General features: G+C 37.7%; 1 protein-coding gene across 10 annotated transcripts in view; it reads right to left on the bottom strand.

Moving 5' to 3' along the window:
- SS4 (starch synthase 4) overlaps positions 1-23,808 on the bottom strand; it is an 84,901-nt gene that overhangs the window by 2,089 nt on the left and 59,004 nt on the right. For 2 of the 10 annotated variants that reach the window (XR_014340159.1, XR_014340157.1), the window contains exons 13-14: positions 16,693-16,804; positions 15,518-15,667 (exon numbers count right to left, since the gene is read on the bottom strand). Coding sequence is in view for 3 of the 10 variants with exons in the window: in XM_082887385.1 (XP_082743511.1) it covers positions 3,097-3,171; positions 15,518-15,667 (225 nt within the window). In the remaining 7 variants the exon portion in view is untranslated. Of the gene's footprint in view, positions 1-2,949; positions 2,989-3,080; positions 3,172-4,842; positions 4,951-15,517; positions 15,668-16,692; positions 16,805-23,808 lie in introns of those variants that run through there. The other 8 variants (XR_014340154.1, XR_014340153.1, XR_014340156.1 and 5 more) reach the window with 5 other exon arrangements.

Here is a 23,808-nt window from a genome sequence, read left to right as displayed (position 1 = left end):
CCTTCACCAATTCATTAAATGTTCTTAAATAATACTCATGTTCCTTCTGATTTTCCATCTGCTTGTGTTCATTTAACAAATTCACCCATCCAATTCCAGATTACATTAGTATTATCCGTCATATCCATTCCATTTCCATGCCTGTCATTACCAATGTATTCTTCTAATCATATTGTCTCCCAACCCCATTCCTTTACTAGTAATTGTTCATATATTCCAAGTCATTAAGCCAAGCCTATTGTCGTATACTAATTTATTTAGCCACACTCAAAATAATACAGGAAACCTTACCCATATTTTGCCATATCACATTGCTTCTTCGGGTACAGCTTTTAAATGCACCCAAGTGTTGATACAAAGCATCAATTAAGGGAAATATCCTAACATTTGCTAAAAAAATTATTAATTCATGTTCATGAGGAGTCTAACAAGGTTTTACTCTAGTTATTAGTTACCTAACACAACCCTCCTTTAGCTGGGCATGGGACCATCTAAAGATTAGACACCTTGGCCTCATGTTAGGATAATCGTTGTTTCCTATGAATTTAAAATAAGTACTACTAGTTATTTTTAAATAAAAAATATGGGAAAAATAAATCCGTTGATATCAAATGAGTCAAAATTTAAAGAAATGGTCTTATAAAAGCTTAACCTCTGTTCCAAACAACTAAAAAATTAGAACATATTAAGTTCAATTAGAAAATAGATTAAAGATAGGGCCAACTCATGCCCAAAGTGAAGCACTTGCTTTAGGCTCCAATTCTCCCTAAGCTTCTATAGAAGGCCAAATTTAAATATATGTTCTTGTATAGCTGAAATAGAATTCTTACAAAAAGCAAGAAACAACAAGGCCCTTATAGCCTTGAAAAACACCTACAACTGTTAGCCATCTCTATGAAAGTCCCCACATAAGGGTGGATGGCAAACTAATATGCGAAAGGATACACACACACACACACACAAGAGATATGGAGGTGACTTTATGTGCAGGCGGTTAGGCTACCTAACACAAAACCCTTGAAAAAGGCTCATCTAACCGACAAACTTGATTGGGACACAAGGGTTTTGTGGTCCTAAGGCAGGTATGATGTATCCACTAGCGACATGGTTGTTGATCCTTTGACCAAACCCATTTCTAGATTTTTTTTTTTCATAGACATGTTAGGGGTTTGGGATTTTGTAGGACTAGATATTTTTGTATTGGTTGGACCCTTTTATAGTATCTTATGCATTAATGAGATTAGTTTCTTCTATTTTGCATAATGATATGTTGATCAATTATAGCACATATCTTAGATTTAGTATAGATGTGACGCCCCAAATTTTGATAATATAATACAACGATACACCGGGGTTTAACTAGCGAATACACATCATTTTTAAGCACAAAATACAAATAATTACAAAAAAATATTAATAATAATTACAGATAAAATCCTTTAAGTCTTTAAATACAGATCAGCTCCTTGATACAAAAAGATTATCCCAAATACAGGAAATATACAATCTAATCTCTAAGGCAGCCATGGTTCCGCAAAGCTTTTAGGGATTCTGTTCTTAGAGTAAAACTCGCCCTCACTTGGCATAAAACGCCATGAGCTTGGAATGTCCAGTAAACACACACACCCCGACCCTTTTACCATTCTAAATACACAGGTAACATAACGCCACGATCATAACATACAGCGAAAGCAATAGTTAAGCAGAACTTATAATTAAATTTCAGTTCTCACGAATAATAGTTAATTTTAGTTAGTTTTAGGCAACTCCCCGCGGAATGCCGTTCCTACCCAACCACTAACACTGGCCACGGGTAATTCTGACTCCCCCTTGGTTAATACAATACCAATGCGTCGCTGACCGCATAACCACCAGTGCGTCGCTTACCGCACAATTACCAATGATGCCCACACACCTAGGTTACATACTCGAGTGGTGACATCACCGTCTACCCTAAGGAAACGGGCTTCCAGGGATACTCTCCCTGTGTGAGACCCTCACTGCCACCCTTATGCCTCCCATTTCCGTTAAGCAACCAGAATACCTCCCGTGCCATGTTAGGGTTCGAAAACACACTTGCGCAAAACTTTACAAAAATGGAACACATTCCACTATATCATACTCTTGAATCCATCGTTCATTATTTCATAAAATTTAATACATTGATCGCAACCCATTACCATCCCATTTGATTTTCCCTTTATTAAGTGCATTATGTTCTCAGTTATAGCAAAGCATGGTCAGTATAATTATCAATCCAAACTAAACAATAAGTAATTTATTCATGATAAAGCAAATTCACAATTTATCATAGATTACATATCGAGACTAAAACATTCAAGAAGCATAGAATATAAGAGTTGCAAACCAAATAAGAGCATAGTAACACAAATTTCTAGAATTCCAGATTTGAACCAGTTTGAAAATAATTATGAAAAAAATACTTTTATTGGCCCTAAGTACCTGGCCTCATGTGAGTTTGTAGATAAATAAGTCTAATTTCAAACTCAATTTACGAAAGTAGGATAGGTATTTTAGATTTTAAGATAATTCAGAATTACCAAGATCTGTCCCGATTCGTTGACAGTTACGCAAATCGGTTTTTCTCTCAAACCCCTCACTCTCTTGAGTTCAAACAAATTTTAGTTAAAATATAACACCAAGATTAAGATTTTGACATTAAATTGGACTCAAGATTATTTTTCTGGAATTTTATAAAAATAGAGAAAGTTGATTGTTTTTCTGGATCTGTGAGTAACAAACTTAGAAAAATTGTTTAGGTTATAAAAATACATCTTTAGGTCCTACCAAAATTATCACATACTCTAGACATACCAAATATTGCACCATAAAAACAGATTTTGAGTTTATGGAGTTTTGATAGGAAAATAAATTCAAGAGAGGGAAATGATTTGCTGCTGGAAATTTAAGAAAGAAAGAGAAGCATACCATTTCTTGATTAATACACATTTATACAAGAGTGTAGGCCTAGACTACAACAAATATATACAAAGAGCATGTATTAGGAGGGGAAAAACAAGTGATAAAAGAACTTGAGAGAAGAGGTGATGTATGTTTACCTTTGTTGTACAAGACTCAACACAATTCTTGTTTTTCTTCTTCCCTCTTTTTTTCCAAGATCACTCTCTCTCTCACTCCTCTAGTGCATGGCTGAAAATGTGTAAAATGAGGGGGAGAAATGTGCATATATAGAGAAAGGATTGGAAGGTTTCTTAGGAGCCAAGTTCCATAGGTGTAATTAGTCAAAGTTGTCCATCAATGCCATCAAGGCCATTTCAACTCTCCCATGACTAGCTACTTGGGCTCCAAGAAATATATATCTATATATATAAGATATTTGTATGAGATATTTGTATTTATAAACATAATATAATAGGCACAAGTACATTAATTAATAAAATATTACAATTAAAGGTTGGAATGAAATAAAATAAAAGTATATAGGGACCAAGTCTAAATTTATGAAACCTTGATATATGTTATTAATATACTAACATTAGAAAATAGTTAAAATAATAAATTTGGGTCCCGTTAAATTAAAGCGCAAACAAAGGTGAGAAACCGAGCAAAAACGGCATTACCGGAAATTAAGATTTTAAAGTGATTAATCTATAATTATAGGGTCTAATAATTAATAATAGGGTTTTAAACATGATTATTAATCTACGGGATCAATTAGGGTTTACTCGAATTAATTCGCGATGCTTCCCAATTCTAGGGTTTAAAACGCAATTAAGTGAAAATTCAAGGGCTTTATTGAAATAAACTCAAGATTAGGGATTTAATGGTAATTACAAAAATTAGGGTCTCTACAATAGATGTAACTAGGCTTTTGATTGGCCCTCTCACACGGGCAATCGTCCTGGTGCTTAGATATCAAGCTGGATGAGACACAAGATAAGACAGAATGATAAAAAATCTCATGAAAATGTGATCTCCTTGGTGCTTAGTAAGCGAGCAAGTGTTAAAATATGACGTTTAAATGTCACCTTAGTAAGACCTATGATGAGACTGGACAAGTCGGACATGGGTATATCCACACCTTCGTGTAGCTTGTATAAAGCCAAATGTGAGATTCTTGAGAATGTTCTTTGGTAAGCAACTATCTCAAAAAATTCAGATTAGGTGCTATTGAAAGCGACTAGACTAAACGTCTATATGGTGTGAGAGTGTAACACACCCTAAGTGAGAGCTCTTGTAACACCCCAAAGGATGCCACATGCCATAACTATATTATTATCCATCCTTGAATACCCTAAGTCAAATTAACTCTCATCACACAAAATAAAAGTAAAACATAGAAATGAGTAGTTAGGAGGAAGCTTTGAATGTGTGAATTTCATTATCAATTTTTAAGACTTAGGAAGTAGTCACCTCTTGAACATAGTAAGCAAGTGTGCATCACATCAAAAGCATTTTCACATGACATGACCGAATACTTACCTTAATTTAATTATCTTACAATACTCTAAAGATAGAAACGTGGATTGCTAAGATGAAACCTTAGAAGATGAACACAATTAGTAATAAATTTAGAAGGGAGAAACATGCCTTGGTAAGACAAACTTAAGAATAGATATACTTGAAGGTTATTAAGAGTTAGGGGATGCCTTAAGCTTAGATTTGTGAATGCCAGGATATGCTATGCACTAATTGAGAAGCTTAAAGATCTTAGACTTAGACTGATGTGCTCGTTATTTTAATGCCATAAGTTCATTTGCTAAGCAGGATTAGTGCTAATTAAGTAAGATTAGTAAGCCGTAATCAAGTTTAATTAAGCTAAGCAAGATTAAGTTTAAACCTTGGTTAATTAGTACTAACCTTGATTAGCTACGACAAGAGTATGGAGTAGAGAAATTTGGTGACGCAAGCAAGTAGGTGATGCATACACCTCCCTTGTCGTCTCAACTCAACCCTTGTCTTACCTAGCTATATAAAACCAAAACAAGAAGAAGAAAATCTGTTGGATCAAGATTGAACTAGAAGAAAGGAGAAAGTAGAAGAGAAAAGGAGAGAGCTTGAAGAACTCATCAAAAAACTCATCTTTGATCATCCTAAGGTAAGTTTTGAGCCCTAATTTTTGTACCAATCCATCCTACTACCTAAGATTGAGAAGTTAGGATTTAATTGGGTTATTAATGGACTTATGAAGAGAAGTATGAGGAAGAGCAGAATGAATTTAAGAATAAGCTAGGTAGCCTAGATTTTTACCATTTTGATTTAGTTTTTGATGTTTTTATTGTTAGAATATGAAATAACATTTGTTATATTTTATTATGATTTTATTTTATTTTCCCTTGATTGATGTAATGGGTTCGCCCATAATTTATGCCTTATGGCACTATTGTAATTACGCATTATTATCAATATAAAAGGGGATGACGTTTCATTCATTCCCTATCTCTTTCTCTTCTCTAAACTTACATGGTATCAGAGGCATGCCCTAGCCATCTCTCCTTCTTTGTTATCCATCACTACAGCCTATATGTGATCTCCTCTCTCCTGTATATCCTACGACAGCCTCCACCCAGCCACCCGACAACCCCACAGCCTCGTCTCTACTTCCTTTAACCCCGATAGCTTCCACCCAAGTCTCCCAGCCCCTTCTCTCCCTTCGATAGCCTTCACCTAGGCCTCTCAGCCCTTGCTTTCCTCCTGATAGCCCTCACCCCGGTTTTCCTCTCCCTCGGCAGGCTTCTCCAGCCACTGCCGAGGGTTCCCAGGTGGCCGACCAGCCTTCTTGCTGGTTTGGTCGATATTGGCAACCCTTCAAGGGTAGCCTAGGGTAGTCTCTTCCCCTTAGAAGTCTTCTGGTGATGTAAAACAGTACCCAAAATTAAAAAAAAAACAAAAAAAAAACCCTGGATTCTTAATTCTCTATGCTTTTATAGTTACTGCTATGCTTGTTCTTCCACTCTCATCTTCGGGGTTTGTGATTGGCATCGTGTTTGAGGAAGAGTTAGTAAAGTCTCCATGGTGGATTTGGCTAGTGAATCGACTACCTCTCAGCCATCTCAGGGCGATAGTTCTATTATCCGTTCCACTATGACTGATAACCTCAACCCTGGCCTTAAAATGACCCCACCTCTCTATTGGTCAGATTTACCTAGCATGGTCACAGAGTCTAACAATTTTCTTGAAGAGCAGAGGGAAGATAGGATATGTTGATGGGAAGGTACATGCACCCAGTATCACAGACCCTCGTTATGACTAATGGGAGATCACCAATTCTTTGATTATGGGCTGGTTAATACATTCTATGGTTCTAGAGATTGGAGAGGGCTACTTATCTATAGACACTGCTCAGGATATTTGGGAGGCCATAGCTACTACTTACTCCAGGAAGTGAAACTTCTCACAGGCTTTCGAGTTACGTTGCTCCATTGAGAGGTCGGTATAAGTTGAAATGATTATCCTCCAGTATTTTACTTTCCTTAGCAATTAGTGGAAGTGACTTGATCACCTTCAAGATTACAAACCTGTATGTCCCATTGATTCTGCTAGTTACCGGAAGTTTGTGGAGAAAGAGCGGGTCTTCAAGTTCTTGGAAGGCCTGAATGTGGAGTATTATCCTATTCGGAGCAGAGTACTTGACATGGATATCCTTCCATCTCTTCAGGAAGCCTTTGCTTTTGTGCAGAATGAGGAAAGTCGCCGCTCTGCTACGCTTCCTCCTGCCACTACTTATCGCTCTGCCTTGGTTTCTGCACCCCCTTGAGATGGCGAGCGTGTGACTCGTGGTTCTCGTCTTTCCTCTGAGGAGGATTAGCTTTTCTGTGACTACTACTGTAAACCTCGCCACACAAGAGAGACTTATTGCAAGCTGCATGGGACTCCTGCCGATGGCCGAGGAGACCGTCCTGGTGGGGGTCGGTTTGGTCAGTCTAGAGGCTGAGGGGTCAATGCTCGGGCACATCTTTCAGACACGGTTGAACCACTACCTTCATCTCCAGTTGTCTCACCAGCTGCTGATATTTCGGGGTTATCTGCCTCCGATTTTGAGATTGCTCTTCGCCACTTACTAGACCATCAAGCCTCTATATCTGCTACAGGTACATCCTCTTCTTTATTTGCCAATTCAAGTAACTTGGCTTCCTCCACATGTGCATTGCTATCCTATACTACTGTGCCATGGATTATTGATTCTGGTGCTTCTGACCATATGCCTGGTTTCTCTCATTTGTTCTTAGAGTATAACCCCTTCCCAGGTCAGGAAAAAGTGTGTATTGCTGATGGTAATATTTCGTTTGTGTTAGGGAAATGTTTAATTCATGCCACCTCGTCCCATTATCCTCTGTACTTCATGTTCCCAATTTTAGTGTTAATCTTTTATCTTTGAGTCGTATTACTCATGATTTGAATTGTAGTGTGACGTTTTTTTCCTGATCATTGTCTTTTTCAAGACCTTATCACGAGGAAGAGGATTGGCAATGGTAGAGAGGAATATGGTTTCTACATTTTGGATCAGACAGACAAGCTGGCTCATTCATCTATTTAGTTATCATCCTCCAAGGAAGATCTTTGGCTGTGGCACCGTCGGTTAAGACATCCATTCTTTTTACTCCTTAAGCATATATTTCCTTCTATTTTTTAGAAAAATGATGTGTCTAATTTTCAATGTGAGTCTTGTCAACTTGGAAAACAATATACAGTTTCTTTTGCTCCTTTTATTAATAAAAGTTCAATTTCATTTTTTTTGATTCATTCTGATGTATAGAGTCCCTCTCGTTTTGTGTTTTTAAAGGGACAAAAATGGTTTGTTACTTTCATAGATGACTATTCTAGGGTCACTTAGGTATATCTGATGAAAGACGAGTGAAGTGTTTTCTGTGTTTCAAAACTTTCATAGAATGGTTTGCACACAGTATGGGACGGTTTTCAAAATTCTGCGTTTTGATAATAGGGGAGAATATATTGACTCTGGTCTTGCAAGTTATATTGCCACACATGGCATTATTCACCTAACTTCTTCCACTAATACTCCTCAACAAAATGGTGTTGCAAAACGAAAAAATCGCTATCTCCTTGATGTGGCCCGTTGTCTATCCTTTGAAATGCGTGTTCCTTGATCATTTTGGGGGGAAGGGGTTTTCACTGCCGCTTATTTGAATAATCGTTTTCCTACCCACGTCCTTCAAAAACGAACCCCTCTCCAACTTTTGTTTAGGTCCACGTCTTTTGAGTTCTCCATTTCCCCTAAGACCTTTGGATGTGTTTGTTTTGTCCATAATCATTCACCCACTCGTGGTAAATTGGATCCTAGATCTCTTAAGTGTGTTTTCCTGGGTTACTCTGCTACCGAAAAAGGCTATAAGTGTTATCATCTTCCATCTTGCAAATAGTGTCTCTATGGATGTCACTTTTTTTGAGTCTTAGTCTTACTTTCCAACCTCCTCATTGTCATAGTCATCCTTTCAGGGGGAGCTTTGGTGTGAAGAGATTCCTGTGCCACTACCACCAGTGGTTGAACAGATAGAGGATGTTGAGCCAGCAATTGTTGTGGAAAAGGAAAAAGGCAAAGTTTATGTCAGGGACAAAGATAGACAGAAAGTCACTTGGATGCAAGAGACTACTTTCCCTCCTCTACTGCCAACTTCTTCTTCGGATGAGTGTCCAGAGTCATCCCCCTCTCTTGAGAGTCCAGGTAATTCTAATTCTAATGCTCCTATTCCTGAGTTCTCAGATCTTGACGTTTCCATTGCTAATAGAAAGGGGGTTAGGTCATGTACTCAGCATCCAATTCCTAATCATGTCTCCCTCATATAAAGCCTTTCTGTCTAAAATTTCTTCTGTGAGTCTGCCTAACAATTTTCAGGATGCTTTCTCCATTCCTGAAGGAAACATGCCATGATGGAGGAGATGAGAGCTCTCAGCAAGAATGACACTTGGGAGTTAGTGGAGTTACCTAAAGGCAAAAATGGTTCCATAGAACGGTACAAAACAAGCCTAGCTGCTAAGGGTTTTACTCAAACTTATGGGATAAATTACCAAGAGACATTTGCACCAGTTGCTAAGATGAACTCTGTGAGAATACTACTCTCTTGTAGCAAATTTGGATTGGCTGCTTCATTAGTTTGATGTGAAGAATGCATTCTTTCATGGAGACCTAGAAGAAGAGGTCTGTATGGATATTCCCCTTGGTTTTGAGGATGCTAGGTCCAAAGGTAAAGTGTGCAGGCTCTGGTAGTCACTTTATGGGCTAAAGCAGTCCTCTAGGGCTTAGTTTGAACAGTTTGCTCATGCTATGTTGCGATATGGGTTAAAGCAAAGTCAAATTGATCACACCTTATTTGTGAAACACTCCTCACATGGTAAGACCACAACTCTTATTATCTATGCTGATGATATTGTTCTGACAGGAGATGATATTGAGGAGATCCCTCAGTTGAAGGAATACTGAGCCAAGGAGTTTGAAATCAAAGACATAGGCAATTCGATGTTTTTTTTGAACATTGAAGTAGCTCGGTCCAAGGATGCCATCTTCATATGCCAGAGGAATTATGTACTTGATTTGCTCACGGAAATTGGAATGCTTAAAAGTAGACCATGTGATACACCTCTAGAAACGGGGAGATCCAGTGGACAGGGGGAGATACTAGAGGCTAGTGGGTAAGCTCATATACTTATCACACTCGCGTCCAGACATTGCCATTGCCATTGCCGTGAGCATGGTCAGCCAATTTATGCATGCTTCTAGAAATTCTCACTTAGAGGCAGTTATGAGAATCCTGAGGTAGCTGAAGTCTTCTCCGGGAAAGGGTCTCTATTTGTCAAAACATAGACATCTCATTGTGGAGGCATTTACTGATGCGGATTGGGCTAGATCAGTCATTGACAGATGATCAACTTTTGGATATTGCACATTTATTGGAGGCAACCTAGTCAGATGGCGAAGTAAAAAACAGAATGCGGTTGCTAGATCTAGTGCTGAGGCAAAATTCAAGGCTATGGCTCAGGGTGTATATGAGTTGCTTTGGATTAGACTATTGTTGGGAGACTTGGGGATCCATCAGACCGATTCCATGAGATTATACTGTGACAACAAGGTGGCGATCAACATAGCTCATAATTCAGTTCAACATGACAAAACCAAGTATGTGGAGATTGATAGACACTTCATAAAGGAAAAGCTCACTAATGGCACCATATGTACTCCATTTGTGAAGATTGGGGACCAACTAGCAGATGTTCTCACTAAAAGAATAAGGAACAAACCATTTCATGATATTTTCAACAAGCTAGGCATGAGAGATATCTTTGCACCAGCTTGACGGGGAGTGTTAGAATAGGAAATAATATTTGTTATATTTTATTATTATTTGATTTTATTTTATTTTCCTTTGATTGATGTAATGGGTTGGCTCATAATTTATGCCTCATGGCACTCCTGTAATTACGCATTATTATCAATATAAAAGGGGATAAGGTCTCACTCATTCCTTATCTCTTTCTCTTCTCTAAACTTACATGTATTTTGTAAGAAACTTTTGTCTTCATGTTTTCTTATAATTTTCAAGAGTTTTACAAGCTTAATTTCATGTTGTGGAAGAAAGAAAAAGAAGGGTTTCAATAGGAAGTTGAGTTCATGAATTTCTTAGCAAAAACCTAAGTTTATCTTAACACTTTGAAATAAATCATATGTTGATGTTGTAGCTTTGAAAAGAATTATGATTCCTTGTTTTTCTATGAATTTTAGATGTTTTGTACTATGTTTTCAAGGTCCCAAGTCTTGAATTTGAGAAAGATAGCTTAGAACAAGAGAGGATTGAGCAGCACTTGAACAGCCATTCCCGCACATGCGGCCCCATTTTCAGCAACACAATTTTGACACTGCACCAGGCCGCATGTGCAGCCCTGATCCCTGCACATGCGGCACCCCTGTTTTTGCACACTTTCAAGTTTTTCAAGCCTCAAACACTTGGGACACTTCCATGTATGCATTTGACATTTGATTTACACTTGTTTAGGACTTGAATTAAGCTTAGATAAGCCTTGAACAATCTAAGAAAGGGATTAAGAAATACTAAGTTAAGTTAGAGCATTCAAATTGATTTAAGGACTTGCAAGTAAAGTTGTTTTCAATGGTTTGTTCGTGCTTTGTGTAGGACAAGCACGTTGGAGGAGAAACCCTTTGTCCAAGAGCGATTTGTGAGTAGTAGTATAGTAAAGCTACATTTGAGAAACTATGATTCAAATGCAAAACCTATTCTATGATTATGAAAGCTATGCTATTGTTTTGCTATGAATGAACATCATATATTCTTGTATCATGTATGAAGAGGACACCTGTGGAATGTGTCCTAGTTATTGGGGGACTCATGCCAATAACCTCTTGATGGCCGAGCCCCTCTTGCCACCTTCGGGTGGATTGACTAGCTGGTACTCGGCTGGTTATTCACTTTTAAAACCCTCGGAATGTTCATCTCTATGTAAATATTCGCAAGTCAATCATGCTCAAGTTAAGCTATGTTCAAGCTATGATTTCATGCTATGTTTTATAAATCTTATCGATGTTCATTCATTTACCACTTTACTATATTACTATTCATTGGGCAACGGCTTAGCCCTCTCCCTTATATATATATATATATATATGTAGGTAATGAAGAGCACGATTATAAAGAGGAGTTCGCTTAGAAGTCAGTCTTGCATATATTTGTGTTGGCTTTGTAAGGTTTTGTCCCAAGTGACGTGCTTTACTTTTTCTTTGTTTGGACCTTATAATAACACAGGATAGCAATCCAAGAGGAATGTATGCTTTCATTTCATATAATTATGCATTGCCCTGTATGGATGTGTCAAATGGACTCAATTAAAGAAATTAATGGTTTCCGCAATTGAAAATAAGAAAAACTTTGCCCCAATTATTGCTGGAGTCCGACTTGTTTTGTAAATTAGGCCTTTGGTAATCCATGACTACTGGATGGTCGTAACACCATCCTGTTTGGGACAGGTTGGGGTCATGACAGTTCCACCATAGCATACATATCATACTATATGTGCTTTAGGATGACCGTGATGGAGAGAGACAAAATGGATCCCTGCTTCATCGTTGTGTGAGCTGAGGTGTTTGGGATTTGCTTTTTTGGTGACCTTTTTATTGTCTTATTTTTGTCTGAAGTGAATTTTTTTATTTTTAAAAGCTTTAGGCTTTTGGATTCTACTCGACAGAATGAACTAGAAAATTTAATTTTTTTTGAAAGAAAGTCCAGGAAAAACAAAAATAAGCCAAAAATAGTTGGCTTTTTTAAGCTTATTTTGGCCTTTTCAATTATTTATTTATTTATTTATTTATTTATTTATTTATTTTTAAAGATGAACTAGAAAAGCAAAAAAATTTAACAAAATTTTGAAAAAAGTCACTAAAGACAAAAAAATTCAAAAAAAAAGAGGTGGCTTTTTTATTTGTTCCCAAATAAACAAACTTAAGTTGTACCCTTTGTGACTTAGAACTATGTCATGAAATTGAGGCTTGATGGTGCTACTTAAGCATGTTATCGAAGGGTCATTATAGTCACGTGGTCCAAAGGAGTTTGTCAAGGAAAGCAGTAGCACCTCTAATCCTTCTTGTAATCAATACAAAGCCATGGAAGACCTCTTAATGCATTTGTGCTCATCATTGTGTCGACAAACTATTATTGACGCAATTGTCCAGGCTATATGAAGCACAAATTATTAGTGTGATATCAAATGATCTTTCCTTAGACACTTATGTAGTTAGGTGATTTTGGGTATACATGAGATATTGAGTTACAGTGTCATGCTAGTTAGATGGTGACTTAATATAACACTCATTTGTACCTTTCTTGACTAGTCGCACATTCCATTTTCCTGTATGAAAATGAGAATATGATCGAGAGATTCCTTAGATGACATGTTAGATGCCCATCACGTATGCGTGGGAGATGTTGCATGGGTTCATCGGGTGCATCCACATGAGCATATATTCAATTATAGGTATCACTTATTTTGAATAGGTGATAAGATGATAAATCCTAAGTGGGTTTGAACTTACCAGGTGATAAGATATAAATATATAAATGTTCTCTTCTACAGGTTTATCAGCAGTCCCAAGCCCGTTGCGTGGATTCTTTTGGCCTGGCTACTTCATCTTCTGTGTCTGAGGTTCTTGCCCCTCCTTTACTTGTGCCATCTGATGATGATTTACCTATTGCATTGCGCTGACGTAAACGTACTTGTACTCAGCATCCTATTTCTAATTTTGTTTCTTATGCTCGTCTTGCCCCTAGTTTTCACTCCTTTGCATATAGCTTGTCTTGCCTTTCTATTCCATCTTCTTATGAGCAGGCTATGTCGATATCGAGTTGGAAACATGCAATGGATGAGGAGATGAGTGCTCTTCATCAGAATCAGACTTGGGAACTTACACCTCTTCCTTTTGGGAAGCCTGTTGTTGGCTGTCGGTGGATTTATACTGTTAAGTATCTTCCTGATCATATTGTTGAGCAGCTTAAAGCCTGTCTCGTGGCCAAAGGTTATACTCAAACCTATGGCGTTGATTATCTGGAGACCTTCTCCCCTGTGGCTCACCTTAATTCTGTTCGGATTCTTCTCTTTGTTGCCGTTAGTCAGTCTTGGCTTTAATATCAACTCGATGTAAAGAATGCCTTTCTTCATAGCGATCTCAACGAGGAGGTCTATATGGATCAGCCCCCTAACTATTTTGTTCCTGGTGATGAGCATATGGCTTGTCGGTTACGGAAGGCTTTGTATAGTCTCAAACAATCTCCCCGTGCTTGCTTTGATCGCTTTAGTACTGCTGTGCTTGCATATGGGTTCCGCCATTCCACTTCTAATCACTCTGTTTTTGTTCGCCACTCATTTCCTGGGGTTATTGTTCTCATTGTTTATGTGGACGACATCCTCATCTCTGGCAGTGACTTCGTCGGTATTGCTGATCTAAAGCTTTATTTGGGTAAGCAATTTCACACAAAGGACTTGGGTAATCTACGGTATTTTCTTGGGATTGAGATTGCTCGCTCCTCTCGGGGTTTGTTTCTTTCTCAACGTAAGTATGTTCTTGATTTTCTTGCTGAAATTGGACTGCTGGGCACTCGTCCCACAGATACTCCTATGGACTCCTCGGTTAAACTTGATAGTGAGAACGGAGAGATGTTTCCTGATATTGGTCGGTAACGTCGTTTAGTTGGGAAATTGATTTATCTTGCCATCACTCGTCCGGATATCACTTATGCTGTGAGTGTTGTTAACCAATTTATGCATGCTCCTCGTGAACCCCATTTTGATGCTGTGTGTCGAATCTTGCATTATCTCAAATGTGCTCCAGGTCACAGTTTACTTTCTACATCTAGATGTTGCACCTTTGTTGGAGGTAACCTAGTTACTTGGCATAGCAAGAAACAGCCAGTTGTTGCTCGTTCGAGTGCTGAGGCTGAGTATCGTACTATAGCGCATACCGCCTCTGAGATGTTATGGGTTTATTATCTTCTGTAGGATTTTGGTATTCGTATTCTTACTCCTATGAGCATGAGTTGTGATAATCAAGCTGCTATTTTCATTGCCAATAACCCCGTGTTTCATGAGCGTACGAAACATATTGAAGTTGACTGTCATTTTATATGGGATTTGTTGTTGCATCAGTAACTTGAGACACCATATGTTCGCTCTGATGATCAATTGGGTGATATTTTCACCAAACTACTTGCTCGTTCTTCGTTTGAGCGTCTCTCTGCCAAGTTGGGTATGTTCGATCTCTATGCTCCAGCTTGAGGGAGAGTGTAAGAATATGTAGTGATATATGTTATTTTTTGTGTTGAGTGAGGGTACTATGGTCATATTGTATTATCTATATTTGCTGATGTTTTAGGTTTATGAAAGGAACCAAGAAATATAAGTTTAATAATATATACAATCCTCTCCTTCCTTCTCTCTCTTTTTCTCTCTAGCCCTAATCAAAGTTTTCCATACTTCTACACTTCAACTCTAATTATTAAGGTGAGAGTCCCCTTACGCTTATATGCTTAACATTACTTTAGTACTCATGCGATGTGGGATTTTGCTTCACAGGGTTAGCTCTAGGTAAAGAAATCAGACTCAACAATGAAAGCTGCTTGTATAATAACTATCTCCCTTTCTTCTCTTTTTCTTTTATGCATACATGCTGGTGCTTACATGAAATAAAATCTATGCAGGAGGATCGGTTAAAAACCACCCATAAAAAAAGGAAAGAAAAAAGACTTGGCTCTAAATTTATTAGCAGGAGGTTTGGTAACTTAGGGCTTATTTGATTCATGCTTTGTTTCGTGATTTTGTATTTCTGTTAAAAAAAAATTGAACTCACAAAACATTGGCACATGTTTTTCTTTGTTCACAAAACAAGGCTGGCTCCAAAGTGAAAACATGCAGATGAACATGAAACGGAAGACCTTTAAATTGTTATTATTATTGTTGTTGTTGTTTGTTCAAGTTGATTTCTATTCAGGAGTTCTTGTTTAGGAAAGAGTGAATACAATACCTGTGTAAGGCCGCAAGGCTCAAAGATAGATGGGATAATGAACATGTCAGATGCTGCAAAAATTAAGTGGGAAAGAGACTCATCATACTTCAATATTAACCGAACATGTTTGTGACTCTGAAAATGGTTCGCAATTTCTTCGAATTCTCTCTGCAAAAAAAACATCAGCCTCATCAGTTGACAGAACATTTAAATTCACAGTTGACACATTAAACAGAGAGGAAAAATAATAAAGCCAGAAAGGAAGAAAGAGTGTTCGAATTTTTTAGTTGAGACAATTAGTATACTAATGAAGTAAAATCAAGTATGATAAAGCACGAAGGTTCTGATAAAATCATGATAAAGCATTAACATTCAGATAAAACTTCAACTCATTCAATTTTCAGACTTAAAACACACCAGGCATAAGCATGATAAGCACACTCTTGGCTGCTAAATGTAAAAGGACATTCCATGAGCTTTCCTCATGATGGATTGGTCATCAACCAGAAGGGAAGCCGAAGAGGTATGGATACAAACTGGCTTTTGGGCGCTTCATATATTATATTTTATGATTTGTATCACTTTAACTAAAAAGGATCTAAATCAATGTAAAGTAACATATATTAAACAATCCAAAAGTGATACTGTATGATTTGTATAGTTTTAGAACTGAAAAGGATGTAAATCAATGCCATATTGTTCATGAAAATTAGAAAATTTACAAAAGAAAAAATACCTCACATCATATTTAATGTTCAGCAAGCAACAAAATATCCAAAAGAATATATATATATACATAAGGAAAATTTCAAACAAAGAACTTACGCAAGAAATGCCGTAGCATATATTCGTCAGTGCTGACTGCTGATGGAACATATACTATCTAGGGAATTTTATCATTTGGTGAGGGGTCCAATTGCAGTAAAATGAACAGATCACACAATTATCTCAAGCAAATTTTTTCAAAGAATGAAGACTTTACATTAAGATGGCACCTCAAAAGTTCATTGAGTTTAATAAATATCAACAAACTGACCCATGCCTACTCAAAATTTGTGCACTCTTCAAATACAGTTCCATAAAGTATGAATGGATGGCTAAACTCTGCATAATTTGGTGGGTGGATCTCTAAGCAGAGTGTGTGTGGATAATAAAATAAGGGTGAATCCTGATCTAATCAGATAAAAAGTCACCTGAGTACAGTCAAAGAGTTTTCTGTGAGCATGATATATTCAAATGAATCTTCAATCCAAGTCATAACAGTCATTTGAAAAGAAACTGCCTACTCCAACTGTATCAAAAAAACTGAAAACAAGAAAACTTTCAACCCATATTTTTTTTTTCACAAAGACCTTATTGGAATTTCTCATGACAGATATTTGTTTATAACATAATCACAATCAAAAAGTAGATCAAGTTATAACCAGTCCTTGAATCAAAACATAACAGGTCTCTATCCTTATCATATCACTATCCAAATTTTTTAAAGCATTGCCGTGATTGGATCCGGTCCTGATTCCATTTAAGATTATGTCACCAGAATATAAGTCCTCTTAACTTTCTCCTTTCACAAATTCTACTTCCGTCTCTGCAAAATGTATTACAACACTAAGTAATCAGCCATGAAAATGACAAAATCACAGAAGGCTGTCAGATTGAGTTCTCCCACAAATTCAGTAGCTTCAGAAGTTATCTTTTCTGTTATATCTCACTTGCCCAGTAATCTCCAAACTTCTTCTTCTCAAGCTTATAGTTAGATAATAGAATATACAAGATTAGGGTTGGAATGAGAGAGAAGAGGAAAGAGAAGAGTCAGAGAGAACAAAAATTAGGTTAACTAGTAAACACACTCCACTGAAACATATATTTATGGGTGGCTCTAAATGCCCTCCAAAAATTATATTGGGCACCCCATCACTTTGAACACCCTAATCTAAAATTTAAATTTTCATTTATTTTTATGGAGACCTCAAACCCCTAAAAATCCTAAAAACCCTAGAAATATACTAGAAACCTAATACCTCACATCATATTTAATGTTCAACAAGCAACAAAATATCCAAAAGAATATATATATATATACATAAGGCAAATTTCAAACAAAGAACTTGCACAAGAAATGCTGTAGCATATATTCGTCAGTGCTGACTGCTGATGGAACATATACAGCTATCTAGGGAATTTTATCATTTGGTGAGGGGTCCAATTGCAGTAAAATGAACAGATCACACATTATCTCAAGCAATTTTTTCAAAGAATGAAGACTTTACATTAAGATGGCACCACAAAAGTTCATTGAGTCTAATAAATATCAGCAAACTGACCCATGCCTTCTCAAAATTTGTGCTCTCTTCAAATACAGTTCCATAAAGTATGAATGGATGGCTAAACTCTGCATAATTTGGTGGGTGGATCTCTAAGCAGAGTGTATGTGGATAATAAAATGAGGGTGAATCCTGATCTAATCAGATAAAAAGTCACCTGAGCACGGTCAGAGAGTTTTCTGTGAGCATGATATATTCAAATGAATCTTCAATCCAAGTCATAACAGTCATTTGAAAAGAAACTGCCTACTCCAACTGTATCAAAAAACCTGAAAACAAGAAAACTTCCAACCCTTCTTTTTTCTTTTTCACAAAGACCTTATTGGAATTTCTCATGATAGATATTTGTTTATAACATAATCACACTCTAAAAGTAGATCAAGTTATAACCAGTCCTTGAGTCAATACATAAAGGCCATGTTTGATTCCACAATATTAATAGTGAAGTATTAATAATCCAATCAAATTAGTGTGGTATTCACAATCCTACCCCTACCCTATTACTAATAATGCTACAAATTTGTTGGATTAATTATCCATTGGATTGATAATCCTAAACAAAATGTCAAAACAAACATAGGATAATTGGGCCCGCGGATTAATAATCCCAATCCCATACTCTAATCCTTCCAATCAAACATGCCAAAAAGGTCTCGATCCTTATCAAATCACTATCCAAATTTTTAAAAGCATTGGCGTGATTGGATCTGGTCCTGGTTCTGGTTCCATTTAAGATCGTGTCACCAGAATATAAGTCCTCTTATCTTTCTCCTTTTACAAATTCTACTTCCGTCTCTGCAAAATGTATTACGTCACCATGTAATCAGCCATGAAAATGACAAAATCACAGAAGGCTGTCAGATTGAGTTTTCCCACAAATTCAGTAACTTAAGAAGTTATCTTTTCTATTATATCTCACTTGCCAAGTAACTTCAGAAGGGTCATTGGAAGTATCGCTGTCCCAAGAAGGGATGCCTGTCTGCTGCGTCTTCTCAGCAGTCTCAGACCCAGTTTTCCCTTCTCCTTCGAGTAATTTTCAAGCTCCCGCCGCTTATATTGCATCTACTCCGGTTCCTGATCCTGACTTCGCTATCTTCGCGGTACTATCTTCCAAGGATTGCTGTTGTCCTCTACTTTTTCCTTGGTTTTAGTCGCCTATGTTGATGCTGATTGGGCTGGTGATGTTACAGATTGTAAGCCCACTTCTGGTTTTTATATGTTTCTTGGCGATTCTTTGATTTCTTAGAAAAGCAAGAAACAAACTGTCGTTACTCGTTCTACTACTGAAGTTGTCTGGCTTCGTTGTCTTCTCTCTGACTTGGGCGTCCCTCAGTCTTCTCCAACCTCCCTCTATTGTGATAACCGTAGTGCTATTTAGATTGCCCATAACCTATGAAGCACGGGTACTCCAAAAGTAGTGCCGTACGAGTACCGAGTACTTACCGGGTGCGGGTACGCGTACCGGTACGGCGGTACGCGTACCGGGTACGGCAAAAGAGGGTCCGGTACGTTTGGCTTATTCGGGTACGGCATGGGTACGCCACGGGTACGGCATGGGTACGCCACGGGTACGGCATGGGTACGGCGTGGGTACGCCATGGGTACGCCAAGGCCAATTTTTTTTTTTTTTTTTTTTTCTGCCCTTGCAAATTAGCAATTATTATTATTATTTTTTATTTTTTTTGGTGCCCTTGCAGATCAATAATTTTGATGTTTCTCTGTTGTCCTGTTTGTCTGTATAAATTGTAGAAGTATATCAACAAATGATTTTAATGTTTTTAAAAAGCAATTTGAACCAAAAAAAATAACAAGGCCTATAAAGGGTAGTTCTGTGTATGACTATGCATTATGCTTTTGCTTTAGATCCTCCTAGAATTTCTTTATAAAATCTTTAATCATAACAAACTTTTAAAGTTTATGCACAAAACATTAAAAATTGATACTGTATTAGTTGATTAGTAGTTGTTGGGAATGATGCAATTTTATGTATTATGCAAATTGCAATTGACAACCTGCACCAATTGAGAATTTTTTTCCTTTATTGTTGGTAATTAACTTTAAATCTTTCTTTGGTCTCCTGTTATTTCTTTGGTCTCACCCTATAAAAATAGCAAATTGATGAGCAAAAAGAAAGATTTTAAAAATAAATTATGATCACAAATTCACAGTACATAACATATCAAAGTGAGAGATTTCACAAATATTATTTTTAACGCTTAATGGTTTTAAATTATAGGAAAATGAGTAGTTCTTTTTTTAGTTTTGATATTTAATTTTAATTTGTAGGTTGGATCCTTTAATCAAAATTATATTTAAAAAAAAATAAAAAAATATCGGCGTACCGTAGCCGTACCCGTATCATACTTTTTTTGAGTTTTGCCGAATCGGCGTACCCGCACTCGTACCCGTACCGTACTCGTACCCGCACCCGTGCTTCCTTGCCCATAACAATGTCTTCCATGAGCGAACAAAGCACATTGAGATTGATTGTCACTTTATCCGTCAACATCTGTAATTTGGCTTTATCTCGGTTCCTTTTGTCTCTTCGTCTCTGCAACTTGCTAACTTTCTTATCAAGACTCACACCACTACTCGGTTTCAGTTTCTTCTTGGCATATTCTCAATATTTTCTACTACAACACCTTGAGTTTGAGCCGGAGTGTGAGAATATTAGGTTAGGTTTATATATATGGCAGTGTTTCCTTTTTAGTCTTAGGGTTACGTTTACTATAGCAGTGTTTTAGGTGTATATATATATGGCAGATATTGATGATAGTATAAAGCCCGAGAGGATAGTTTTTGTGACTATAGGAACAACTTGTTTTGACACTCTTGTTAAAGTGGTGGACACTCCGGAGGTTAAACGGGAATTGTTTAACAAAGGGTATACCCAACTTCTTATTCAAATTGGCTGTGGTTCATACATCCCCACCAGGAAACACTACCATATATACACCTAAAACACTGCCATATATATACAACTATATAATCTCTTAGAAAAGGAAATACTGCCATATATATAAACCTAACCCAATATTCTCACACAGGTATGGTAAAAATCTTTTGCAATAATGGAATTTTCTCTTCTTTAGAGTATAATGTGTGACAGTAAGTCAGACCCAAGTAATGATTGGATATTGTAATTATATTGCACATTCAAAGCTAAGAAATTTGTAATTTAAACATGAACAAGCATCTCTCTCTAAAATCATAAAACCCACCTCAGCCGAAACATCACCCCCAAAATTTTCACCATCTAATATCTGTACACACCAAAACATGTATGTGTGTGTGTGTGTATGGTGGAGAGCTCCATTGGCAAGTGTACAATTTCAGTAAGTAAAGATTTATTGGTAGAACTTCCAATATAAGGAGCCATCCTAGAAATATTTAAGAACATATCGTGTAATAGCAATATATCAGGCTATGTTTGGCACAGAAAATAGGAACTGGATTTCGCATTTGACCTAGGTAGATTTGGAGGCTTGTGCCAATCAATTCCAACTAGTTTTGAAGCAATCTAATAATCAGGTCTGTTATCAAAAGAGTGAGTCATGGCTCTAGAATTAACGAGTGAGAGGAATGGAGAGCAGTATGGGTAGTTTGGAAAATGGCGGTGTGGTCTTAGAGAGATAAAGAGAGTAGTTTTGAAACATTATTAGAGAGAGGAAGAGACAAAGTGGTACACAGAAAACTAGATAAAGAATTAAGGGCAATATAGACATTTTTGTAAATATCGTTAAGGAAGTTAGGAGTTACACTTCGCTCCAAACTGTAAGGGGGTTATGGGTACATTTTTTAACCAAAGAGAGGTTGTGTTTTTCAGGCCAAACTATAAGGGGGTAAAATGTAATTAACCGATGTTTTAATCATTATGATGTGTAATTTATTGAGTATATATATGGGTATAATTTTTCTCTTGAGATTGATTGAACTGTATGAAACTTGACCTGATTATGAGCATAATTGAAATATGTATATGTGCATGAAGTGTTTTGCATGTTACACTCTATTGTATGTTATTAATAGCATGTAGGTCTATTTGTTAATTTCTAAGACATGACTGCATGATTTTCCCACTTAGCCTTTGCGAGGCGCAGTTTGCGTTTTTCTTGACAAACTTCATTTTATCTTAGTATTTTAATCATAGTTAAAAAACCCAACACCTTTTTTTGTACCTTGTTTGCCTACAACTTTTGAGGACACAGTTTATACACACTTTAATGTATTTTTTGACACCAAAACAAACAAAATTGGAACCCTCAACCGCATGGCTGGTCACCCTAGGGTAGGGTAAGCCTAGCCTTTACTTTATGTCACCTTTTCCTTGAATAGTCTCTTTCTCTGTCCATAGATAAACGTTGTGTATGTATATAGAAGACTACTTTTTGAATTTAAAATTGTATTCTACACTCTCTCTCTCTCTCTCCTCTCCCTTGGCTTTGACTGGTTGGTGAGTGTTAAAATTCAATGTATAAAATTGATTGTATTATTGATTAATGTTATATTGAATGTATACAATGACTCTCCTATATATAGAAGAGAAAAACATACTCACCTACCACACTCAGCTCTCACCTAACACACTTACATCTACCTACCACACTCAACTCTCACCTAACACACTCAACTCTACCTACCACACTTACAGCCCCCCTCAAACTCAAGGAGGATAGATACTAACCAACTTGAGTTTGGAGAGAGTAACAAAGCAGGAAAGTAAACTGATAAATAAAATAAAACAGGATAGGAGACACGGTATGGTCGTGTCAGACCGTTGTAGGAGACACTTATGGTCGTGTCACACTGTTGGAGAAGATAATGTCTGGACAGTTTACGAAGTCATGCCGGACCGATGTAGCAGACAGTTTATGGGGTCATATCGGACCGGTGTAGAAGACAGTTTACGGGGTCATGTCGGACCGATGTAGAAGACAGTTTACGGGGTGTGTATATAGGCTGCCCAAAAGATATACATGTAGATATATATCGAGCCCTCAAAAGTCGCACCCTCAAAAGGCACGCCCACTTCATCAAAAGACGTGCCTGACAGAAAGCGTCGAGCCATCAAAAGGGGCGCCGGACACGCGGCGATGCACGTGACCGACAGAGTGTCGTGGCGTCCTCTTCGGCATTGTCGATATAAACCAAAACGAGGCCTGAGGCTTGGAAGCAGAACAAACCAGTTGAAACCTCTTCGTTCTCTGAGAGCTTGTCTCTAAGAGCTGCAAACCCTGAAACACTCTGTAACATCTGAAACACTCAGCAACCCATAACATGGCCTCTTCTTCCCGTTCAGCTCCCCAGAACATGGCCTCTTCTTCCCGTGGTCTGCTTACTCTCTTTCCTGACCTCAACGAGTCCACAAGAGAGATAACCGGTGCGGTTGCCCTTGAACCTCAACCAAACGCCCCTGAGTTTGCTCCGTTGACCTTTCCTATGCGGTCTGTGGAGCAAAGAATGGCAGCGCAATCAGATATTGAGGCGAATCAGTATACATTGAAGTCATGTGTGGAGACGATGACTGCAGTCACAAACTTGTCGCACCGGCTTCAGAGTAGGACAAATGAGGTGCAGCAGTTAAACGCCCAACTGGCTCTGCTCCAGCGCATGTATAAGGATGCGCGAGCAGAGATATATGTGCTAAAAGCGGAAAACAAGGAACTGAAGCGGAAGACCACCGTTATGTTCCGATTTGGAGATCCGCCATATGCTGCAGTGGAGGAGCAAGGGGGAGGGAACGTGCGCGGTGGCGTGGGAAACACGGAGGCAACACCGTCAAGGGCCGTCTAGGACGAAGGCAAGAAGAAGAGACCTGCAGCAGAGTAGAGAAGAAAAATCCCACTGTGGGTGTGGTTGGTTTGTTTGTTTGTTTGTTTGTTTGTTTGTTTTTTTTTTTTTTTTTTTTTTTTTTGTGGTGTAGAATGGTGAGCGGGGTGAATCCCTGATATGAATAAAGCAAGTGTGTGTTGCAAACTCGAATGG

Source organism: Camellia sinensis, chromosome 9, assembly GCF_055761805.1.
Source record: "Camellia sinensis isolate YWXY chromosome 9, ASM5576180v1, whole genome shotgun sequence".
Lineage (NCBI taxonomy): Eukaryota > Viridiplantae > Streptophyta > Magnoliopsida > Ericales > Theaceae > Camellia > Camellia sinensis.
The sequence above is the reverse complement of the archived record's forward strand: the minus strand, read 5'-3'. Positions and strand labels throughout refer to the sequence as shown.